The following is a 21,810-nucleotide window of genomic DNA, read 5'->3' as shown; positions in this document are numbered from 1 at the left end:
ATGTAATAATGTTTTTAAGTAGACTTCCAAGAATCTTTACCTTATAAGGTGAAGATCAAATCCATCCCAGCAGAAAGTACAGACACATAATGCAAGCAAGCATTGAGTGTCCAACTTGGCAGGTCAATGTTAATTGAGAAAGTAGTCAATTTCACATTGAACTCAAAAGAGAGATACGTCTAGTCTCTAAAATGTCTCATCAGTTGTTCTATGTTATCCCAAAAAGCCACAATAAACAGTAGGAAAAAAATGAACATTACAATCAAGAAAGTAGAATTTACCCATAATCCCTAACTGCTGTAGGAGGACCATAATTTACCATTTTAAGTTTCTCAAAGTCAAGGTGGGATCCTTCAAGACTGCTATTTGAAGGATGTTACATCATCAAGTCCCACCGAAGTAGGCTACTCCAAGTGGGCAGGTCAATGTTAATTGAGAAAGTAGACCTCTGAAGTTCACCTACAAAAAAGCTGCCATCTTTGAGATCCGGTATCTTGTGATTTTTCCATTTTACCAAGGCTGAAGTCTGGTTGTTTTGGCTGTTTTGCCGAATTTTCGAGGATGCATGTGTCTATCTTTTGAATGCTTGGAACACCCACAATCCTGCGCGCACATTTATGGAGGATTTAAAATATATACTAAACAAGGGTTACAAGGGTCACTATGTATTTAAATGTAAACATTGTCTTATTGTCACTATGTAAAGTAGCCTAAATTAATGGGCTCAGTTCATTTTGACAACTTTGAACTCTTACACTGTAATCGTGTAAAGAATGCATTTACAACGAGTATTTAAACCTTTTCCAATGAGAGCGATTGCAAGCTAAATAGTACAATTTGATGCACACCATCTTGGTACCAACTTGTATGGTACACCAGCTGCACAGCGGCGCAGAGGAAAGCACTCCAGAGGGTCATCAACACCGCCCAAAAGAAAGAGCTGCCCTCTCCCCACACTGGAAGAACTACACAGTTCCCGTTGTCTCAAAAAAGCCCAGAACATTATAAAGGACACCCACCATCATTGGGGCAGCCGTGGCCTACTGGTTAGCACTTCGGTTCGAACCCCGACCAGTAGGCACGGCTGAAGTGCCCTTGAGCAAGGCACCTAACCCCTCACTGCTCCCCGAGCGCCGCTGTTGGTGCAGGCAGCTCACTGCGCCGGGATTAGTGTGTGCTTCACCTCACTGTGTGTACACTGTGTGCTGTGTGTGTTTCACTAATTCACGGATTGGGATAAATCAAAAGAGTATATACTTACTTACTTATACATCCCGGTCACTCCGTTTGAACTGTTGCCTTCAGGCAGACGATACAGATCAATTAACGCAAGGACAAATAGACTCAAACACAGTTTTTATCCAACCGCAATAACCACCCTCAATGCTGCAAAGAAATAAGGTGTGGCAATGACTATAGACAAGAAAGCAAAGAAACATGCTCAGATATGATCAGACATCCACCAAGCAACAGTTGGAGGAAAAACATGCTCAGACATCAACTGGGTAGTTTCACAATCAGGGTAGGGCTTTGTTTCACAAGGCCTAAAAATGAAACCTTCTTGAAATATCATTAAATTGTTTTGTTTTTTGTTGTTGTTGTTTAATCTACATCCATTGAAATAAATAAAAAGAAATATTTTGTGGCATCAGGGGCCTGTTGCACAAAACTAGGATAAGGGATTATTATCCGTGATCCAGTTGCACAAACGCGGGGGCAGCAGGATATGTTATGGTATAAGTTGCGATTTATTCTGTGGAGCTAGCCTGCTCCAGACCAGGCTAAGTTCCAGGATCTATTTAATCTCATCCCTTATCTCAGTCAGCAGTCACCACAAACGGAAACCAATAATTTTTCCACTGCCCACTACACATTGTTATCACATATACCTAGACCCACTGTCATTATTTAAACGTCATCATTAAATAACTTTTACATACTCGCCATTCCCGACCTGCATATGCGACAATCTGACGTCAAGGGAGTGCCTAACCATTTCACGCGTGGTGGTCGCGGAACTAGTTGCAATATTCTCCTTAACAGAGGTGTTGCTGTTTGTTGCTGTTGTGAGAAGGCTATCTACCTACTTCACACCGTAGAAGAAGCAATGAAGCCGCTCTAGTTGCCATGGTGAATCTGTGATCGGTGGCGGGGTCTATTTGAGGGAGCCGTGAGCGCGCACTTATCCAGGATAGGTTTCACCTGGCTTGATGAATCCGTGTCTGCTCATCCTGGCTTGCTCGTTGTGCAACCAATTAAGCCTGTACGATCGTGTTTTGGATTCATTGAGCGCAGCTCAGTAACTTATCCCGGATGTCTTAATTCTGCTTTTGTGCAATAGGCCCCTGGTCATTGACAATTCCATGTATACTTTAAATGTGTGTTGGAATGTAGAAGTTTGTAAACAATATAAATGTATACAATTTGTTTGCAAATATATCACGCAACACATGAGTTCCTTGTCTCAGTCGCCACAGCACAGACAATCTATGCGCCCAAGTAGCAGTGCTTCGCCTGTGCTTTGCCTCAAAATAGTCCCAAGTCAATACCGGCCTAGGAAATCACCTCGTGATTGTGATCTGCATTGCTATTTGTACTCATTGTGAATATGCAGGCCGCAAGAAGTACTTAGGCATTTTTTTGGTTGGCTCACTTTTACTCACAACATGCTATCCGGTGTGCCAGTTTGGCTGGCGATCATGTTGACTGGTGATATTTGCATAAAAACAGTGAATATTCAACAATGCCCTGTCTAGTTCTTAAAAGGGTTCTGCTCTCCTCCGCCCCTGGTGTTTAAGTCAGACAAATGGATTTAGAATGGATTAAGAACTTGGACATCGCTTCTAATGAATGTCCACTTCAGCGCATTGTCCACACACAATAAATAGGCAACAACGTGTGAACTGAAAAAAAAATTAAAACATCGTAAAGCAATGGAAATACTGATGAGGTTCGAACCATGAATATCGTAGACATAAACTGAATGCAAACGACGTAGGCTACTGCGTATCCCACTACGCCACAGCGTTTTGCTTGGTTTACAACAACATATTGTAATGATAGCCTCAGTTAACACAGGGTAACATAGGTGATAAATATACGCCCATGTTAACTGGTGATATCACAAGTTAACATAGGCTAGCCTAACAGCAAATGCAAGCCTTGAAACAAATAAAGCAGGCTAATGATTGCCTAACAAGCAAAACCTATATTATGAGCAACAAACTGACATGACTCCAATTAAATTTTGGGGGCAGAAAATCACCAACTGGAACTAAAAAGCTGGAGCAAAATATGATGCCACAGAGGATTTCCTGGCAGATCTGGCTTTCTATTTGTGCCTGCCTGTGAGAGCACGCCTTTCTATGGCACTCTTACCCCTGGAGCTGACATCAATTGGGGCAGCCGTGGCCTACTGGTTAGTGCTTCGGACTTGTAACCGGAGGGTTGCTGGTTCGAACCCCGACCAGTAGGCACGGCTGAAGTGCCCTTGAGCAAGGCACCTAACCCCTCACTGCTCCCTGAGCGCCGCTGTTGTTGCAGGCAGCTCAATGCGCCGGGATTAGCACCTCACTGTGCATTCACTGTGTGCTGAGTGTGTTTCACTAATTCATGAATTGGGATAAATGCAGAGACCAAATTTCCCTCACGGGATCAAAAGACTAAAAAATAAATAAATCAATGTCTGTTTCACAGTTTACAAAATGCATGGTATGCATCTGTCCTTCTTTTGGTATCAAAGTGGTGTTCAGAATACCACGCAGTGTTGAAAGACGTCTTTCGTTTCGCCATTTAGGTAAGGCTCATTTAGCCTATACTAGTGCAGCAACGGCGTTCATTCATTCAATAACGAGGGGAGTTGTTGCATCGACTGCTTCGCGGGAAGCAAATCGGAGGAGTTTTGTGTTGTCCCGTGCTACGGTGGTGGCAGAAATAATGACACGTAACAGCAATGAGTACAGAGGCCTTGAAATGAGGTGTAGCCTATGTGCTGCAATGCGGACAGATGACCTCTCATGCCAAAAATCTGGACAAAAAGGACACACTCTCTCTGTCCGGACAGAGTACTCAAAAACTGGACTGTCTGGACGAAATCTGACCGGATGGCCACCCTAAGGCAGGGCCTTGTTGAATATTCACTGATTTTATGCAAATGTCACAAGTTAACATGATCCCCAGCCAAATTGGCACACCGGCGAAGAGAGATTCTATTCACTATGCTAAGCTAAGCTAGCTTTGGCACTGCCAGACTAAGACAATGCATACACAGAAACAAAAATGCTTTTGCTCATGTAACCTGCGTTGTGTTGAACCTGTGCGATTCAGCCCTGCACACGCCTGGACTCAAACCCGCGAACAGCAGCACCTCGGATCTGGAGGCGAGCACGCTAACAATTGAGCCAATAGCCCAGGCTACTGTCTCGCATGCCAGCACTCTTGAGGCGTTGGGGAGTAAGGTTTACCAACGTTCCACGAGCACAGCTAAGCTAGCTGGCATCCGTTACACTCACTTAGATCTAACTCTAGGGGAGACAGTGAATAACACAATTTCATAAAACAGTGGTGTGTTCCTTTAAGGTGAAAACCAAAGGGATGCTGGAAGTTTGAAAAAACATCAGTATAAGGGGGCGATCAGATAGGACACGCTTTGCCGCTTGTAAAACGCGAGGAGCACTATGTTTTCATAAAAACGCTAATTTACTTTTTTGCTTTCCCGCTTTGAGTTGAACTTACTGCCAATATGAAACAACATAAAAAAAGGCGCACCTCACTGCAAAAACCGCATCCTGTCTGATCCCCCGCTAAGGAGACCGCTGTGGCACAGCTGCTGCAGCGTCCACACCACATTTGGTCCCACGTGCCCATGGGGACCCAGGTAGCCCTACGAGTCTGTTCTGGGTCATTTCCCAGTCCTGTCACCCTCTTCATTTTCCTATCAAATTAAAGGCATAAAAGCCCCCCCCCCCTTAGAGGCATATAAAGGCATAAAAGCCCCCCAACACCTATCCTTAGATTGGTGTTGTCAATCTAAGGATAGGTCACAGGTGTCGTCCCATTCCTGTAATTAGCATTTTGAACCCAATCAATCTTGATCACTTATCATCAGATGTCAGTTAAGTTTTGGGTTTTGGGTTCAGGGCTTTGAGATTGGGATTCAGTCAATGTTACGCTGCATGAAGTCATTGCACAAGCGCGACGCATGATGATGGTGCGTTCATGCCATCTGGAAATATTAGGGACCGCCCCTGTGATGATGTTTTTGCGACTGTGAGCATTCATGTGCTTTGCCGTCAGAATGTGTGAAAAACATGGACGCTACAACAAAAGTTAAAACAATCACTTCTTTTTCTTAAATAAACAACTATTATGTGCTTACAAGTATGGTGTAAGACACTTGTGAAAGAAGGATATGCAGCTTTCAAGTGACAAAACTGGCAATTTCCCAAATTATTAAAATTGTTGGAAATGAAAGTCCACATGGATTACAAATTAACTAGGTGATGACAAAAGTGATGACAAGCCCACAACTGGGCAACTCTGTTAGCAAACTCTTCCCCCAGCTTCCCAACAGTTATTCCCACAAGAGACGACGTTCACAATCACGTTTTCAGTGGGAAAATGTTTTTCCCATGTGCATGAACGCACCATAGCCTACTCAGAGCATGATTATAGCCTACGTCACAAAAAGTATTTTCTAAGGGAGGGATTCCCAAACTGTGGTATGTGTACCACCGGTGGTACGCGAGCTTCCACTAGGGGGTGCGCGAGATGAAAAGGCAATGTTGGAAAGGTGTTAAACATTATTTTTTTTTATCTTAAGCCTATGTTCTCTTTGTTCTTTGTGTTTCATAATGTTGTTCTCCACACTGTTTTTTTAGTGTGAGAGCTCATAGACCAGTTGCACATTTTGATTTTGTTATTTGTTATCATGTAGGGCGGCTAATTAAGCATGATGCCTGGAATGCGTCAATAGAATGTGATATACGTTGTTATGTGTCGGATGGTACGCGAGCTGAGTCAGGATGTAGGTGGTGGTCCGTAGGAAAAACAGTTTGGGAACCGATGATGATGAGTGCAAAATAGTATTACACTCGAGTAAGGTAAGTAAGTCGCCAAATGAGGAGAATGAACAGTTCCACAGCAGATAGCAATGCTCTAGACTACAATCATATATCTATTTTGCATATGAACATGTCTGTAAAATTCAGACATGTGGACTCGAGTCACATGACTTGGACTCGAGTCAGACTCGAGTCATGATTTTAATGACTTCAGACTTGACTTGATAAAATTCGGCATGACTTGCGACTCGACTTGGACTTGAATACTATTCACTTGAGACTTGACTCGGACTTTGCCTCTTTGACTTGTGATGACTTGACATGTCTCGAATCAAAAACTAAATTTCCTGATCGTGGACCAGTCACCCCAGAGACGCTTTCCCGCGACTAAAAAAAATAAATAATAGCGGAGACAAGCGGCCAGAGCACAGTACAGTAGCCTACTGCCGCTACCCCCACACGCGTTACGCTCTGTGTGTAGGGCAAGAGACAGAGGAAGGACCAACATTTAGCCAATCACTAGTAGCTTTACTGCAAACTGATTTGCACTCTTGTTAGAGAACGTTTAATGTCAAAAGGCACCAACAGCATGTTACATAAAGTTGATACTTTTCGAGTCCTCTCCATTAAGATCCAACTTGAACTTATGCTACCCTACTGCATTTAATTGAGAACGCATCTAAGCACGCACGAGAGGGAGAGAAAATTAGTAGGTTCCAGCTGGCTTGTCATTGTTGATGATTGATATCTTCTTTTAAATATAAGAAACATATAAAAGGAAATCGTGAAGGCAACAAATACGAGATTAGAGGAGATTGTGAATTTATCCGGTTCTCACTACTGTACTCATATAAACTATGAGATCCAGGTCACTATGACATATAGCTGCACTCACTGTGATTTGGAAAGTGGACAAGAATATTATGAAGAGTTGTCTTTGCCTTGTGTAATGGAACTGGTGAGTCTTGACGTATTCAATAATGTATTTACATGAAGCACATGATATGCCGATTGAAACGCATTTCACTCAGCTACTGTAGCTAGGTGGCTACTGGCTACCAGGCTCATAATTCACTTTTAATTGCAAACAGAAAATGTCAAGCAAGCATCATGTCATACATGCTTCTCTTTCCAAGGGAATGATGTTTGAGTTTGTGGACTAGCCATAGGCTATATTTGAATGGAGCTGGTAAAAAAAGATCATTATGAGAATGTGTGGACAGTGGCACACAATGACACAATGGGTTTAAAGTGACAGTGCACCATTTACAAATGAGATAAACAGCATCAAATGTGTAGTATTTCTAAAGAAATGAATACTTTAAAACAAAATTACTGTCATTGCCAAAAAGTGTTGACCTTGGCTTCCCTTATGAGTCGCCACTGGCAGACAGCCTAATAAATAGTTTGCAGGCAAATCTGTGGCCTAGAGCAGTGAAATTATTACTATCAGTCAAATTATTACTCATCCTTACAGTGGGCTCCGCAATTTGGAAAAACATTATATATATTTGCAGCTGTGCTGAGTGTCATGTAGCTATCCGTTTACAGATTACTCAGGTATGCACATGTCTATACACAGGTATGTGCATGCATATGTCGTAAAAGATTACAAGACAGAAACATTGAACATATTTTAATCTGTATTTCTAAAAAAAATACTGTGGATTAGATGTAAGTGCTAAAATGATCGATAGTCTAATAATGGCATTATTAAGTGAAGAGTACCTGATGACTTGTTCAGGACTTGAAAAAGATTGGGACTTGGACTTGGACTCGACTTGGCTTTGATGTGACTTGGACTTGGACTCGACTTGCCCTTCTCTGTATTTACTTGGGACTTGACTTGGACTTGACTGCTAAGACTTGGGACTTACTTGTGACTTGCCAAACAGTGACTTGGTCCCACCTCTGGTAAAATTTCACGCAGAATTGTCAACTGGATTTTCCTCTGTGCAGCTGATATGAGGTGAGAGCCACATGTTAGGCTATAGAAGGAAAGGTATTCCTTTATAATGGTGCATTAATCTGTGGAATCTAATGTAATCTATTCTTTGATAATTATTTCTGCAGTTTAAACATCAGAGAGGACTTTCTAAACCTAGGTGGCACCATGACAAGAGGCAGGCTATGAATAATTCACCAAGTAATTTGTCATATTTCGCAAGATCGAGGGTTTAACTCGCAGAACAACATTGTTTCTGATTATTTACAGCCGCAGTGGTTTCCATGCATCGTGGTAAAGAAATTGACTTGATGGGGTTGAATGCTTGCAAGTGGAAAATTGGAGGGTTAACTGAGACTGCATTCAAAGAAAACGAGAACTCACTGGAAGAATTGATGAGACTCAACCATCATGCCACTGTGATGGAGATTATCGGCACACTTGATAACTTCACCCCGAATTCCAGTGGCCATCTGATTCTGATGTTATGCATAGGGGACAGGAGGGTTTATGGGTGTGCAGACGATCGCGTTGAGGTGATATGCAGCAGCCTGGAAGAGTTGTTTGAAGAGGGGCCCCACTTTCCTGTCGAAGAATTATTCAACCATCCAACGAAGTCAGATTGTGTGGTAAGTGATTTTGTTGCAATTGGTGGTTAAAAATGAAATCAGTAGTCCACAGAATATTTCATATTAACATTAATCTTGTGCGTGGTAGCCTAGAAATCTAGACGCGCCCCTAGCGGCAGCAGTCTAGCAACTCTCCGTTGGCTTGTGAGCTCCAGAAATCGAAACTTAATCAGGCCAATGAAATCGTGTATAGAGTCGTTAGGTGGGCTCAACATAATGATTGATGGCAGAGTTGCAACGGTTTGGCTTGAATTCCCTGCTACTTGAAAACAAATAAGATGGATGTTGCTGTTGGCGAACAGTGTGACACGAGTTAAGCTTTTATTAAGTTGGCAAACGTTTGAACTAGCCAACTAGCTCCGCTGGTGGGAAACGCATGGGACTCATAGCGCTGCCGCTGTCCTATTGCGTGCAGAGGGAATTTGAAAGACAACTGATTATCCCACCCCTCGGACTGAGCACTGCGAACGGTGAGTGCCCAGACCCTACATTTTAATGTGGGTCTGGCTCGTCAGCCTATGTGCGTGGTCAATTAGCCTCCGCAAATGGTGAAATACATAATATGTGTCTAGGCTATTTAATTACAAAGATGTGAACTATTTCAGGTCCCTGAACAATGTGAGGACAACCCAGAGGGAGCGAGAGGAAGACTATACTACGATACTCTCTATATTGGAGACATCGGTCCTTGAATGTGATACAACTGTGTTGCCATAATAAAAGAAAATAAAAGATTTCCTTTTTAAATTTTGCATATATCTATATTATTCTTACTACTATTATTATGTTACTGCTACTACATTGCACATATCTGTACATGTTGTTCATACATTGTTCATAATATACATAGCCATATTTATTCTGCTCTTATAAGGTAACTGCACATATTTATATTTAATCTATATTACTCCAATCCAGTGGTTCTCAACCTTTTTTCAGTGATGTACCCCCTGTGAAATATTTTTTCAGCCAAGTACCCCCTAACCAGCGCACAAGAATTACCGCTACACTTCAACCACGACTCCATCGTTTCAGTTTTGACAGTGATTGACAGGTGATGGTGGGTGGCATGTGACAGGTTGGGTCGAACCATCCTGGTATGGGGGCGACTCTGGGTTTTAGGATAATGAAATTGAATAGCCTACTGAAATATAAAATTCATTTTATGAACTTATATTTTCCTGAAATATTTATTAAATAATTGTTTTTTAAGTATTTTTGCATGGATTCTACTTTTTAAATATATGTATATTTTAAAATCTCACATACCCCCTGGAGGGCCTTCACGTATCCCCAGGGGTACGCGTATCCCCATTTGAGAACCACTGCTCTAATCCACCTCCTGTAAATCAACTGTATACTACTGTATACTGTACTATATTTCTTGACCTATCTATGCACCACTTGTCTATACTTTGTATATCACATTGCACTTTTCTGCTTTTTTTGCACTTCTGGTTAGACACAAACTGCCTTTCGTTGTCTTTGTACTCTGCACAATGTCTTTGTACTCTGTACAATGACAATAAAGTTAAATATAATGGTGTGTGTGGGGGGGGTGGCGTGGGAGGGGGATGATGAAATGGTGTGTGTGTGGGGTGGGGGAGGGGGGTAATGGGGTGTCGTGTGTGGGGGAGGGGGTTGTACCTGTGGGTGTGGATGAGTGTGTGTGGAGGAGGGGGGGGGGGGCGGTGTAATGAGGTGTATGAAGGAGGGGGGGTGTACCTGTGTGTGGGGGGGGGGGGGGATGAAATGGTGTGTGTGTATGGGGGGTAGGGATTGGTGTGTGTGTGTGGGGAGAAGTAATGGGGTGTGTGGGTATGGTGTATGTGTTTGGGGGGTATGGTGTGTGTGTGGTGGGGGTGTAATGGTGTGTGTGAGAGGTCCCTTGCTTGATGTGCCGCACCAGCAGTAGTTGTCTTAAATAATAAGCAATATCTCTGATATGATAAATTGATTAAACCTAGCACTACAAACCACTTTCAGGGAGAATGCCAAAAAACTGACATGGAAGTGTTATTTCAAGAAAGAAAGATGACAATTTGTATTTGTTTGCTTATACGTAACGTGGGTAAAGTAAAGGAGTATATCATCAAACAACAATCTGATACCCATGCAGAAAAAATAAAATTATAATGACCATGACAATGACGGACCCCACAAGGTCTTATTCCAACAAATCCGGCCCACTATGAGTCTGCCACACCTGAGATACTTTGTGAGCAAGGTAGCAATGGTTTGAATATCGTGGAAAAGTCCCCCCCCCACCCCTATTTATTTCAAAAAGTGAATCTTTTTATAATAGATTCATTACGTATAAAGTGAAATATTTCAAGCCATTTTTGTCAGACATGTCCAGTAAATGGGCTGCAAGTGGCACATTTAGTAAGCCACTCTTGAATCAGAGACAAGGTTATCTTACCTGGGCTAAGGAGAGACAGAACTGGACCGTTGCTTAGTGGTCCAAACTCCTATTTTCACATAAAAACATATTTTGCATTTCATTATGGATGGATTATCAGGGCATATCAGGGTCCAATCAAGGTTGTGAGAGTATTGGAATTGGAACTTATGATTATTATATTCATAAGTGGTTTATGTCCTGATGTTTCTGCTATGTGTTCTTCCACAAATGAGATGACTGTTGTTATTTCATTCCATTTCTGTACTGTCCCTGCATACCTGTGTGTGATTATGTGCTTATGATTATGTGCTTAAAGGGACACCAGGCAACGTTTGTGTTAATTACTCATCTTTGTAAGTCAGTATATGGTTAAATGACTCATTACAGGGCGAATAAAGACTCTCTCGCCCGCCACTACTGCCTGTAGGAAGAATATCCCGCTTGCAAGTTCAGTGTATCATACCCGCCGACCGAAGCAGGATCAGTTTACATCCTGCATACAGCAGAGGCAGGATAACGAAACGCTAGCAGAGCCAGCGAAGAAGCAGCGAAAACCCTTGACGGAAGATGCAAAGAAAAGGAAAAGAGCTTCAGACCAAGCGAGGGGGAGTTTCGTAGAGAAAAAGCATCAAGCTTGCCTGGTGTCGCTTTTAGTGCGGCAGGTTAAGTCCATATTCCAGGACAATCATTCACTTTGTGATACAAGCACCAAAATTGGCATGAATAATCACTAGAACCTACTTTTTGAGGAAAGCGCATTAGCCACCTGAAAATCCAACATGGCGGCCATTTTTCAAGATGGCCGCCACATCAAATGTAAGAAAAACTTTTTTTTTTGCTGTAGAACTTTAATGGCTGGGCGTATTTACATGATCTAGACATCAATTTGTATGTTTTTTAACATGGCAAAATAAATGGTGCAAAGAAAGAAATCTATTTCAAGGCTAGTTTCCAAGATGGTGGCCAGAAATAGTTGGACTGCACTCGAAATCGTTTATCGAAGCTCACTCTTGAATATCGTTGATCCTCTTTCTCACTCGAATATCATTTATTCTCTCTCTCAAATATTGATCAAGGCCATACTTATTGTTGGGATCATACTTAAGTTGGGAAGACTGGTGTGAGAAGAGGCAGATGAAGAGTCCACAGTTTCAATTCTGGGAGCTTGTGATCTCAATGCAATTGGTGATGTTCTCTTTGATCAGGTCTTTCAGAGAAACAAACTTCACTTTGTATTGTCAATCATTGTCTGCACTCATCCCCTTCTTCTTTGCAAACAATAATGTCAACTATGCTAGATGGCTTTCCATACACTTTAGAGACCTGGTCTCATTACAATAAACACATCCTCAGTTGGCCAATGAATTTCAGCAAGGGAACTTTGTGGTTCACAAGAACCACATAGTTTTCCGGATTGGCTTTTGATCAAGCCCATGAACAGGCCAATGCAATTGTCAAAGGTGATGGTGGTGCCATTGGAATAACTGAGAACCCATCAGCCCTAATGTGTGTCTAAAAAACCCCAAAGTACCACCTAACTGGAAAAGCTTCCTGCGAGACAATGACAACAAGACTGAACTTTTTGGGTTTCTAGCTTACCTAATTGTGACTTGGTGTCCAGACAATGTGGTGATTGTGACCAAAGAAGAAAATGTTCTTTGCATAAACCTGACAGCCTGGAAGTCCTTGCAACCATGAAGAAGCTGACACTAGAATCTTTCTGCATGCCCTTCATGCAGTTACGTGTAACCTGCATTGTGTTGAACCTTTGCGATTCAGCCCTGCACACGCCCGGGCTCGAATCCGCGAACAGCAGCACCTTGGATTGGGAGTCGGGCGTGCTGACAATTGAGCTAAAAGCCCAGGCTACTAGCTTGCATGCCAGCAGCACTCTTGAGGCATCGGAGAGTGAGGTTTACCAACGTTACACACACACAGCTAAGCTACATGCGCAACAGAAGAAATCTGTGTTGATTAAGGCCTGTGACACGGATATTCTTGCTATTGCACTCAGTGTTTTTGGGACTCTATGGGATGCAGGCTTAGAGGAGCTGTGGATTGAATTTGGTCATGGTAAGTCTGTCAGATGGCATGCTTTTTGTCCATGCCCTCACTGGTTGTGATGTTGTGTTAGAGGAAAGTGGACTGCCTGGCAATCCTGAGAAGTGTGCCCTGAAGTGTCTAATGTCTCAGTCAATACCCACCAGTAATGGATGATGTGGATCTTAGCACACTTGAAGTTTGTCATAGCAATGTACAACAAGAACAGCACTGCTGATGGAGTTGATGAAACAAGACTTGACCTGTTTGCACGGAAGCAGAGGTCCTATGATGCCATTCCACCAACAAGGGCATCTCTTGCTAAGCATGTGAAGTGTGCAACCTATTAAGCTGTATCTGGGACCAGGCAAGTATATATCAAATGAATGTCCTGCCATCTGGGGTTGGAGGAAAGAAGGTGACATTTGGCAAGTAGTGTGGATGACACTCCCACCAATTGCTGAGAGCTGTCAACAATTGACTAAATGTGTCAAGACTGAATGTCTGGAAAGATGTAAATGCTACAGCATTAGTCTTGAGTGTACTCCTTTGTGTGCCTGCAAATGCAATGATTACATTCATTTGTAATGCAGACATTCTGATATGGCTAGCTACAGAGCAGATGTTACTGGGGCCCTGTCTCTTTCCCACACATTTCCTGTTAGTCTTTGTTGTTCTATTGAGGTAATACATGGTACACACATACACATATCTATCTATCTATCTATCTATATATATATTTAAACAAACACATGGATTTATGCATTTACTTAGTCCCCCTGCCCCCTCTGAAGTTCAGTTTAAACTAGTGATCATTTCCTGATCAAGCCCTGTCTCTCTTTCATGCTAATTTCTTGTCAATCTGCACTATTATATTGAAATTATATATATTAAACTGAAAAAAGAACATGCACATGCCCCTGCTGAAGTAACCGAACCAACATATGTTTTATTAACAAAAAACAATTTAATTATGCTAAAATTAGTACTAAAATTTGCTATTTTCCCATTAATTGCATCTATCTTCACAATTTAACACATTCTTTGACATTTTATCGTAGAATTGGAAAGTCTAGAACCTTTTACCTATATTTAGATATCAAGATCATTAAAATGTGATTATCCAACCCCAATCCAAGTCAAAAACCAAGTATAATGGCTTTTAATGGTGGCCATCTTGGATTTTTTACGTGGCTAATGTGCTTTTTGGATAAAGTGGGTCCCAAAGAATATTTGTGCCAAGTTTGATGCTTGTATCACAAAGTGAACGATGGTTTCAATAATCTGCCGCACTATTTAAAGAGGGAATATTATGGTTTTGCAGTGTTTCACTGTTCTGCATGGCTGCATCAGTAGCTATCTGCTCCGGATTGCCAGGTTGGCACTAATCAGTCTGATTCAGTGTGTTCCACGTAAAACGGGATGACCAACGCCATCTCCTGGCATCCTGGAAGGAAACTTAACCCCTAACTCTTTCCTTGTCTATAGACCAGCTGGTTGATCTTTAGGTGAAGTCCTGCTGTCTCTCCTTTAATGCTCATCATTGTAAATAAAACTCTGTTCCCAATGGTCTGACTGGGTCTTCATCAATCTGTGGTATCAAAATGACCATCAGTCCCAAGAGTCTGGAGGAAGAGTGAAGAGGCACAGAATCCAAGTTGCTTGAAGTCCAGTGGGACATTTCAGTCAGTGAAGATTTGGGGTGCCATGTCATCTGCTGGTGTTTTTCCACTGTCCAGTCCAGGGTCAATGCAACCTTCTACCAGAAGATTGTAGAGCACTGCTTCTATTTGCTGACAAGCTTTATAGAGATGCTGATTTCCTTTTCCAGCAGGACTCAGCACCTGCCCACAAAACTGCTAACTGGCTTGCTTATCATAGTATTACTGTGTTTGATTGGCCAAAAAACTCTTCTGACCTGAACTCCATAGAATCTGGTTTATTGTCAAGAGGAAAATGAGACACCAAACCCAACAATACACATGCCCTTAAAGCTGCTAACAAAAGAACCTGAGCTTCCATAACACCTCAACAGAGCCACAGGCTGATTACCCCCATACCACTCCACACTGATGCAGTAATTTAGGTCATTAGGGTGTGTAGTAGAGTCACTGGTGTCCAACAGAGAAGTATGTCAATGCTGTATAAGGAACAGGCAATTAAGAATCCATCTTGTTAAATTATACCCACCCTCTGCACAGCGAATTTGAGATCTTACCCTCTGGTTCCTGTTTTAAATATCCATTAGCCCCAAACCAACAGATACAAACACTCCTTCATACCATCTGCTGTTCAGTTACTGAACTCTAGGACACGGAGATAACCCTCTGCCCCATACACTTCTTGTTCTATTTATTGTTTTTAATTCTGTGCTTCGACTTATTTTAATTCTGTGTTTTGACTTATCTTGTGGAAGCGTGTGTGTTTATGTGTCTGTGTGTGTAACCTTGCATGCTACACCTCTGCAAAATAATTGCCCTTCTGGGACAAATAAAGTGTTACTACTACTACTACTAATTTGTGCAAAATCAGCCTAACCAAGTATTGAGTGTATAAATTAACTACTTTAGATTAATTAATCTCTTTTCAAAAGGTCAACATTTCTGTATTATAACCTCTTTGTTCTATTGAGATATTGATTTTTGGTTTTCATAAGCAGAAGGCTAAATCATAATCCAGATTAAAACAAAAAATGGCTTGTAATATTTCACTTTAAATCTAACAAATGTAGACTATATGATTCACTTTTTGAAATAAATTAAGGGGAAAACATGAACTTTTCCATGACATTCTAATTTTTTGAGATCCACCTGTATGTACTTTTCCTTTTGGATCAATGTGGGGTTAAACATAAATTCAACCAGGAGCAGATTTGCATTAGACCATGACCACATAATTAGATTAAATTACTGCAATAATATATAACTCAAAACACTTGCTTCCTGGCAATAGCCAGCTATATGGTAAATGGTTGTAAATGTATACATTGTAAATGGACACGAACAACGTGTTGCAAATACATTTTCGTTTCATGGCAGTTGTTTATTGATATTTTACCTCCCTTTGGGTATCTGTGTTTCACATCACAACGCTATGAATTGGTGGTAATTCTCTTGAGTAAAGTCTGCATTAATGCCAACTTTCGGAAAGGGCACAGAAAGGGTGTGAGTGAGCCCTCATGCACGTCACAATGTTGCAGTGGGACAGTCCTAAGCCCCCACAAAGTTCGAAGGGGGCGTAAGGGGAGGGATTTGTGGTTCAGCTGTTGTGTCCTTCATTCATAACAGCTGTGAAAGAATCAAATCAAACTTAGAAGATTGATTAAGCTTAGAAGAAATGTAACCCTTTAAAAGTTACAGTATATCCAGTATAGATATGCAAATGGCAGATGGGTCTTTAATCATTCAGGCCTCCTTACACATCTGGTAGGGAGAACGTTCATAAACAGTGTGTGAAAATTTACTGTAAAAAAGATTCACTGACTATTTCACAGCTTTTAGAACTTGATGTTTAATACAAATAAAAACATTGACATGACCAAAAAATGCTAGGAAATTATATGAAAAAAAGAAGAGAAAGAAAAGGTAGCATGTCATTCATTAAGTGAGCATTTAAAAAAAAAAAAATTAAATGGAACACACAAAATGGAATCATCGCCTCTTTTGGAAGATATTCCCTCTTCCGCCACCACCTCCTCTTCCACGGCCTCTTGCTGCCACTGCAAAAAGAGGAAAATAATGGTATGAGATTATAAATTATGGATATTAGTCTAACCATGAACTGACTCCTAAATAAAGGGATTCTTTCCGCACCTTGTGCTTTGAGGATGGCAGCTTTCCCTCTGCCAGCTCCAGCTGCTTGATTCTTGTTTTTCATGCTCTTCAACATGGGCGCGTTCTTCAACATGTCCGGCAGAATGAGGAAGCGGATTTTGCTGCCACGAATATATACCTGTTCAAGCTGAGACACTCTGCCATCTCGGTAAGTCACTGTGAGGTTGGCCATCTAGTGGGTAAAGACAGGTATGAGTGTCTTGAAACAGATTACATTTCTGCATTAAAATTACAAAGAACTGCTTATATATATATATATATTAGGGGTGTAACGGTACACAGAAGTCACGGTTCGGTTCATACCTCGGTTCGGACATCACGGTTCGGTACGAGTTCGGTACAATGGAGGGAAAAGCAAAACAAAAATGCAGAAAGCATTTTTTTTATTGTGCATGTCTCAGGCTGTACCACCTAGTGTCATACAGTCTCTTCCCTGAGCTATCTGCAACAGCCTGAAGTGTGTAAGATATAGGCTAAACAGTACAATAAGTACCCAGACTCCATCTGTAACTTGTAAACAAAATAAGACAATCAGCTATAAAACTGAAAATAGGCCTACAGCATCTCTTATTTCTGAAAGTGCAAATTACATAGAAAAATTATTTTTAAAAATCCACTTAAGCAAGACCTTCAACATCTGTGTTTAGTTGTATATGGAAGGGTCTACAATTTGCCTCAATATTTTTCATTGTGTGTAAAGTAATAATCTAGCCTACTAACTGTGAAAATATCACACTATTTTGCCTTTTTTTTTAAAACAAAATTGCTCCTTTCATTTCATAAACAGACTACAACTAGAAGTCACGTGACTTTGCCCTTTGACGTTAACTCACCGTACTAGCATGGTTTGTTTATTAGCCTGGTTAGCGTTGTCACTTTATTTTACTGTCTATGCACTTAACACTACCAGCTCCTCATGTGAGAAGTTACAAGTTACCCCAACATAAAGGTAATTACCATGCGATTTACATAGCTTTCTGTCATTACGAAATCATTTAATTTAAGCCATAGGTTTTGGCCCTATTTGTATGTGTATCCAAAGGCTGCTGAAGCGCAGGGGAAGTTTTTTCCCCTCGTTTCAGTGATTGGTAGCCTACATCATCTGGGTGATGGCTTCGAATATGTGTAGCATTTAATTCCACTCACATACCCAATAACTGCTGAACAACGCTGACACACAGTTTCATCTTATCCACCACTCTTTCGCCTGTACTAACGTTACTGTAACTGAAGTTCTCAAACTTGCGATCTTAAATAGACCAGCGGATCCTCTAACTCTTGTGGGTCTAACCTTAGTGCTGCTAATGACTGACGGACTCGACTGACGACCTGACAAAAAAAAACATAGGCGCCAATCAGAGCTTCAGAGCTAAGGCGAGGCTACAGATTAGCGTTAGGTGTCGCTAAATAACTCCCGTAACTCTCGCTACTTAACAGTAATTGCGCATGACATTAATTAATCCGCACACGAGTTTTATGTATTTTTATACCGTGTATTCTCCGTGTAAATTCATGCACCGAACCGTGACGCCCGTACCGTTTCGGTTCAATACGAATACATGAACCGTTACACCCCTAATATATATATATATATATATATATATTTGACTAAGACATAAGGACCAAGTTCCACCACCACTATCAAAAGTAGAAATAAAAGTGTATTCAATACAAAACTTATGAAGCCAAATCCTTACACACTTCAGCAGGATAGGGAGCCTAGATTGTATTTTACTTGAATGTATTTTCTATGGCTTTCAATTAGTCCATTTCATCATTCTTTGACTACAGGGAGATCCCAGTATGTTAAACAGAAGGACTGCTCCAAGATGCACTAGTGTGCACCAGAGGGAACCGTTTCCCCCAGATGTGGTCAGGCCTTACAAGGGAGACATTCCACCCCTAATGAGTCAACTAAATATATCTAAACTTAACTAAAAATAAATCCAATAGTGGTTCTCAAAGTTTGGGGCATCCCTCTGAGGTGGGCACAAAATAATGGTCAAATGGGTACAGCAACCAACTACAGGTCAAATTGGAAGCGGGAGATACCACAGCCACTTCCGATTTGGGACAACTAGGTGAAAACAAACGCACAGACAACTGGTGTTAATTCAAAATCGCCATTTTCCATGAGCCAGCTGGTGCTTTGTAGGGGCACTCACTCAAACCAATTGAAGTCAGCTTCAGACCGTAACGCATTTGCCGTTTTATGTCGTTCATCTTGATAGTTATAGAACAACTACAATAAACATACGTGGTTTTGTTTTCACCAAGTAGGATACAGCTCACAGACTGGTCTGGACAAAGAGGACCTATAGTCCTCCTTAAGTGCTCCACCAGCACATTAGCCCAATTTTTAGATGGTCATATACCTCTACATACTGTTCAGCCTGTTGTTGGCCAGTCTAATTACTAATACAATGAGTATGTTAAGTGGGAAGATACAATGTTTACATGTTTTAATCCATCTTTAGACTGTGGTTGTGGTGAGGCATTTTTTCCAAAAGCTTGTGGAAGCGTGCTGAACGTCCTCGCGTGCTGTCTACAATGGCAATAGGCCTACACATACCAAACACGTGCGATAATATTCATCAGAAACATTTCGGCTTTGGAAAAATCACACTAAACTGGGTTAACTTTACCTGGCAGTTCATGTTGTCCTCCGCTTCCACCAACTTTCCTCTGTACACTTCCCCACTATTGGTTTCGCAAGTGACAATGTGTCCTTCAGCTTCATGCAGAACCTTTATTGGTACGCCAATAGACATTTTGGGTAGATAGATGAGCACCAAACTTCTTTAAGCCTGTAAAGAAAGAAAATAACGCTGACGTTAACGCGAAAAACAACCGTCAGTGCATCATGAGCTAGCCAACCTCAAAGCTGTAGGGTACACATTTTTACCCACACAAGCAGGCTTTCGGCTAACAGCTAACCCTATGAGCTAACTTAGCGTTGGTGAGATGAGCTATCATAGCAGCTATAATCTCCCAAGTGAAGTTTAAACACAAATCATTCATGCTTATGGCATTAAGTAATTGTTTAAGCACGTCGTCTTACCTTTGAATTAACGAGATAAGCCTCTCGTTTGGAAATTCAGATATTTCACTTTATCAAAGAGTGCGACTGTTCCTTGTTCGCGCTTGCTACCCACAATGCACTCTGTCGTTCTTGTTTGCTTTATTGTTGTTACCTACACCACTTACTCCTTAAGAATACCGCCCCCTGTTGGAGTGGAATGAATGTAGGCTACGCAGCTCTCCAAGTAGGCTACCCCTGGAACAAACATTTTAGGCCAGTGGTTAATCTGGAAATAGAGACCTTTTAAATATATCTCATATGAGCTTTTAAAACAACAAAAAATGCAGTTTAATGCGTATGCCAAGAGGTGTTTTAGGCAGTAACGTAATTCACAAAACGATTTGTCTGGATTCACCCAGACTATTTACAACCAGGTGGCAAGATGGAAAGGGGCTGAGGGTATGAGGGATGATACCCTCCCCAACCCAACCTAACGCAACCTAACCTATATATTATCGGGGTCCAGAATTATTGTCTGTCATAGGGCCCAAATGATGTAGCAGTGTCCCTGCCCCTATCATACAGTAGGGGGCAGTGTGCAGCTCTATATGGAACATAACATGGATTCAGTAGTCATGGAAGGCCAAACCATAAAGTACTAGGCTATTACTTCTATTTTTAAGGGACAAGGTTGTCTTGCTACCTGTCCTTTGTAGAAGGCCTATTAATCAGTGTTGGGAGTAATGCGTTACAAAAGTAATGTAATTACTGTAATGTATTGCTGTTTGCGGTAACGCGGTAATGTAAGGCATTACCAAAAAAAATTGGGTAATATTTACTCGGTACAAACTTCAGTAACGCGCGTTACAATGCATTTTAACCCAAAATACATATTCGCAAACACCACCGCGAGAACAACAGACGAGAAAAAATCCGCGCAAAATAGTAGAATGTATCCTCCTGATCAGGGCATGAAATTGGCACCCGCCCACACGCCAAATGCGGGTAACTTTTGTGTTTGGCGGGTAAAACTGTCAATCTACCTGCCACGTTGGCGGGTAGCCAATAAGACAACACTGAGCAAGGAGATGCACTGTCTGGATTGCCGTAGGAAATGTACTCTTTACTCCGCTACATTTTCAATTGCCTTTCGTTACGAGAACAAGTTTATTATTGGAGAAAGTAGGCTATCTCAAGGGAGAAAAGAGCACCTCTCCCCCGGTACACAACGGCGTGGGAGAAAAGAAACAGGGCTTCAGAAAGCATTGCTACGTTTCCCCGCGATTATAAAAGTGATGGCTGGCCTATGTAGCCTACTACACAGAAGTAGATGTTCTATATAGCTAACAACTCAGTTAACGCAATGACGTCCTGCCAGTTGCTGCATCTTCTGGTGAGGCTGCCAGAGTGCCAACGAGACTAGAGGTATGGCATGACACGGAAACTTCCACATATATTCATTTCTGGCCAACATCGTTCAACAGTCACATTGGACAAGGAAAGTAGGCCTACAACTTAATTTACAAGCAAAGCAAATGCACTGGAAATCGAGCATACAAGTTAGAAAAAGCCTAGCATTCATTTATGTAGCCTCAATGTTGCAGGACATGAGACGGTCGGCTGAGAAAACAGATAGCCTGCTCTGTCGCTCTACCCGAGTGGATATGCCTAGGCTATTATAGCCTAAATATAGGTCTACCCATAATATAGCCATTGTTTTTAGGTTACAAAGTATATTAAATAAAATATATTTGAATTGGGCTATGTTTGACTATATGATTAGCCTACAGAGGAGGAGAAAAGCAAATAGGCATAAAGGATACTTTTGTATCCCTTTAAAGGTCCATCAACAATATAAAAATGTAGGCCTACAAA

The 21,810-nt window shown here is 41.5% G+C and overlaps 2 protein-coding genes across 2 annotated transcripts in view; both read right to left on the bottom strand.

Moving 5' to 3' along the window:
- The window catches only part of camkk2 (calcium/calmodulin-dependent protein kinase kinase 2), a 37,045-nt gene extending 35,666 nt beyond the window's left edge, over positions 1–1,379 (bottom strand). The window contains exon 1 of the mRNA XM_076284778.1: positions 1,262–1,379. The gene's annotated coding sequence lies outside the window, so the exon portion shown is untranslated. The remainder of the gene's footprint in view (positions 1–1,261) is intronic.
- Positions 1,380–16,090: 14,711 nt separating this feature from the next.
- snrpd3l (small nuclear ribonucleoprotein D3 polypeptide, like) lies at positions 16,091–20,097 on the bottom strand. Its single transcript, XM_076283359.1, has 4 exons — positions 19,975–20,097; positions 19,559–19,720; positions 16,893–17,085; positions 16,091–16,798 (listed from the first exon to the last, which is right to left on the bottom strand). Exons 2-4 carry the CDS (start codon positions 19,682–19,684, stop codon positions 16,731–16,733), a joined length of 387 nt encoding a protein of 128 aa, XP_076139474.1. The 5' UTR covers positions 19,685–19,720; positions 19,975–20,097; the 3' UTR covers positions 16,091–16,730.
- Positions 20,098–21,810: the final 1,713 nt, after the last annotated feature.

This window comes from Alosa pseudoharengus, unplaced genomic scaffold (assembly GCF_046254945.1).
Source record: "Alosa pseudoharengus isolate Yale_2024_CS ecotype anadromous, Long Island Sound unplaced genomic scaffold, YU_APseudo_1.1 YU_APseudo_1.1_scf_14, whole genome shotgun sequence".
NCBI classification, from domain to species: Eukaryota; Metazoa; Chordata; class Actinopteri; order Clupeiformes; family Clupeidae; genus Alosa; species Alosa pseudoharengus.
Note: the sequence above shows the minus strand (reverse complement) of the source record. Positions and strands in the feature narration are given on the sequence as shown.

What these genes read in the sequence shown, in the direction of transcription:
- snrpd3l (XM_076283359.1), bottom strand. Translation starts at nt 19,684, where the DNA reads ATGTCTATTGGCGTACCAATAAAGGTTCTGCATGAAGCTGAAGGACAC. An exon ending in AGGACAACATGAACTGCCAG is followed by an intron (nt 17,086 to 19,558) that starts GTAAAGTTAACC and finishes TTTACCCACTAG; the next exon opens with ATGGCCAACCTCACAGTGAC. An exon ending in TGCCATCCTCAAAGCACAAG is followed by an intron (nt 16,799 to 16,892) that starts GTGCGGAAAGAA and finishes CTCTTTTTGCAG; the next exon opens with TGGCAGCAAGAGGCCGTGGA.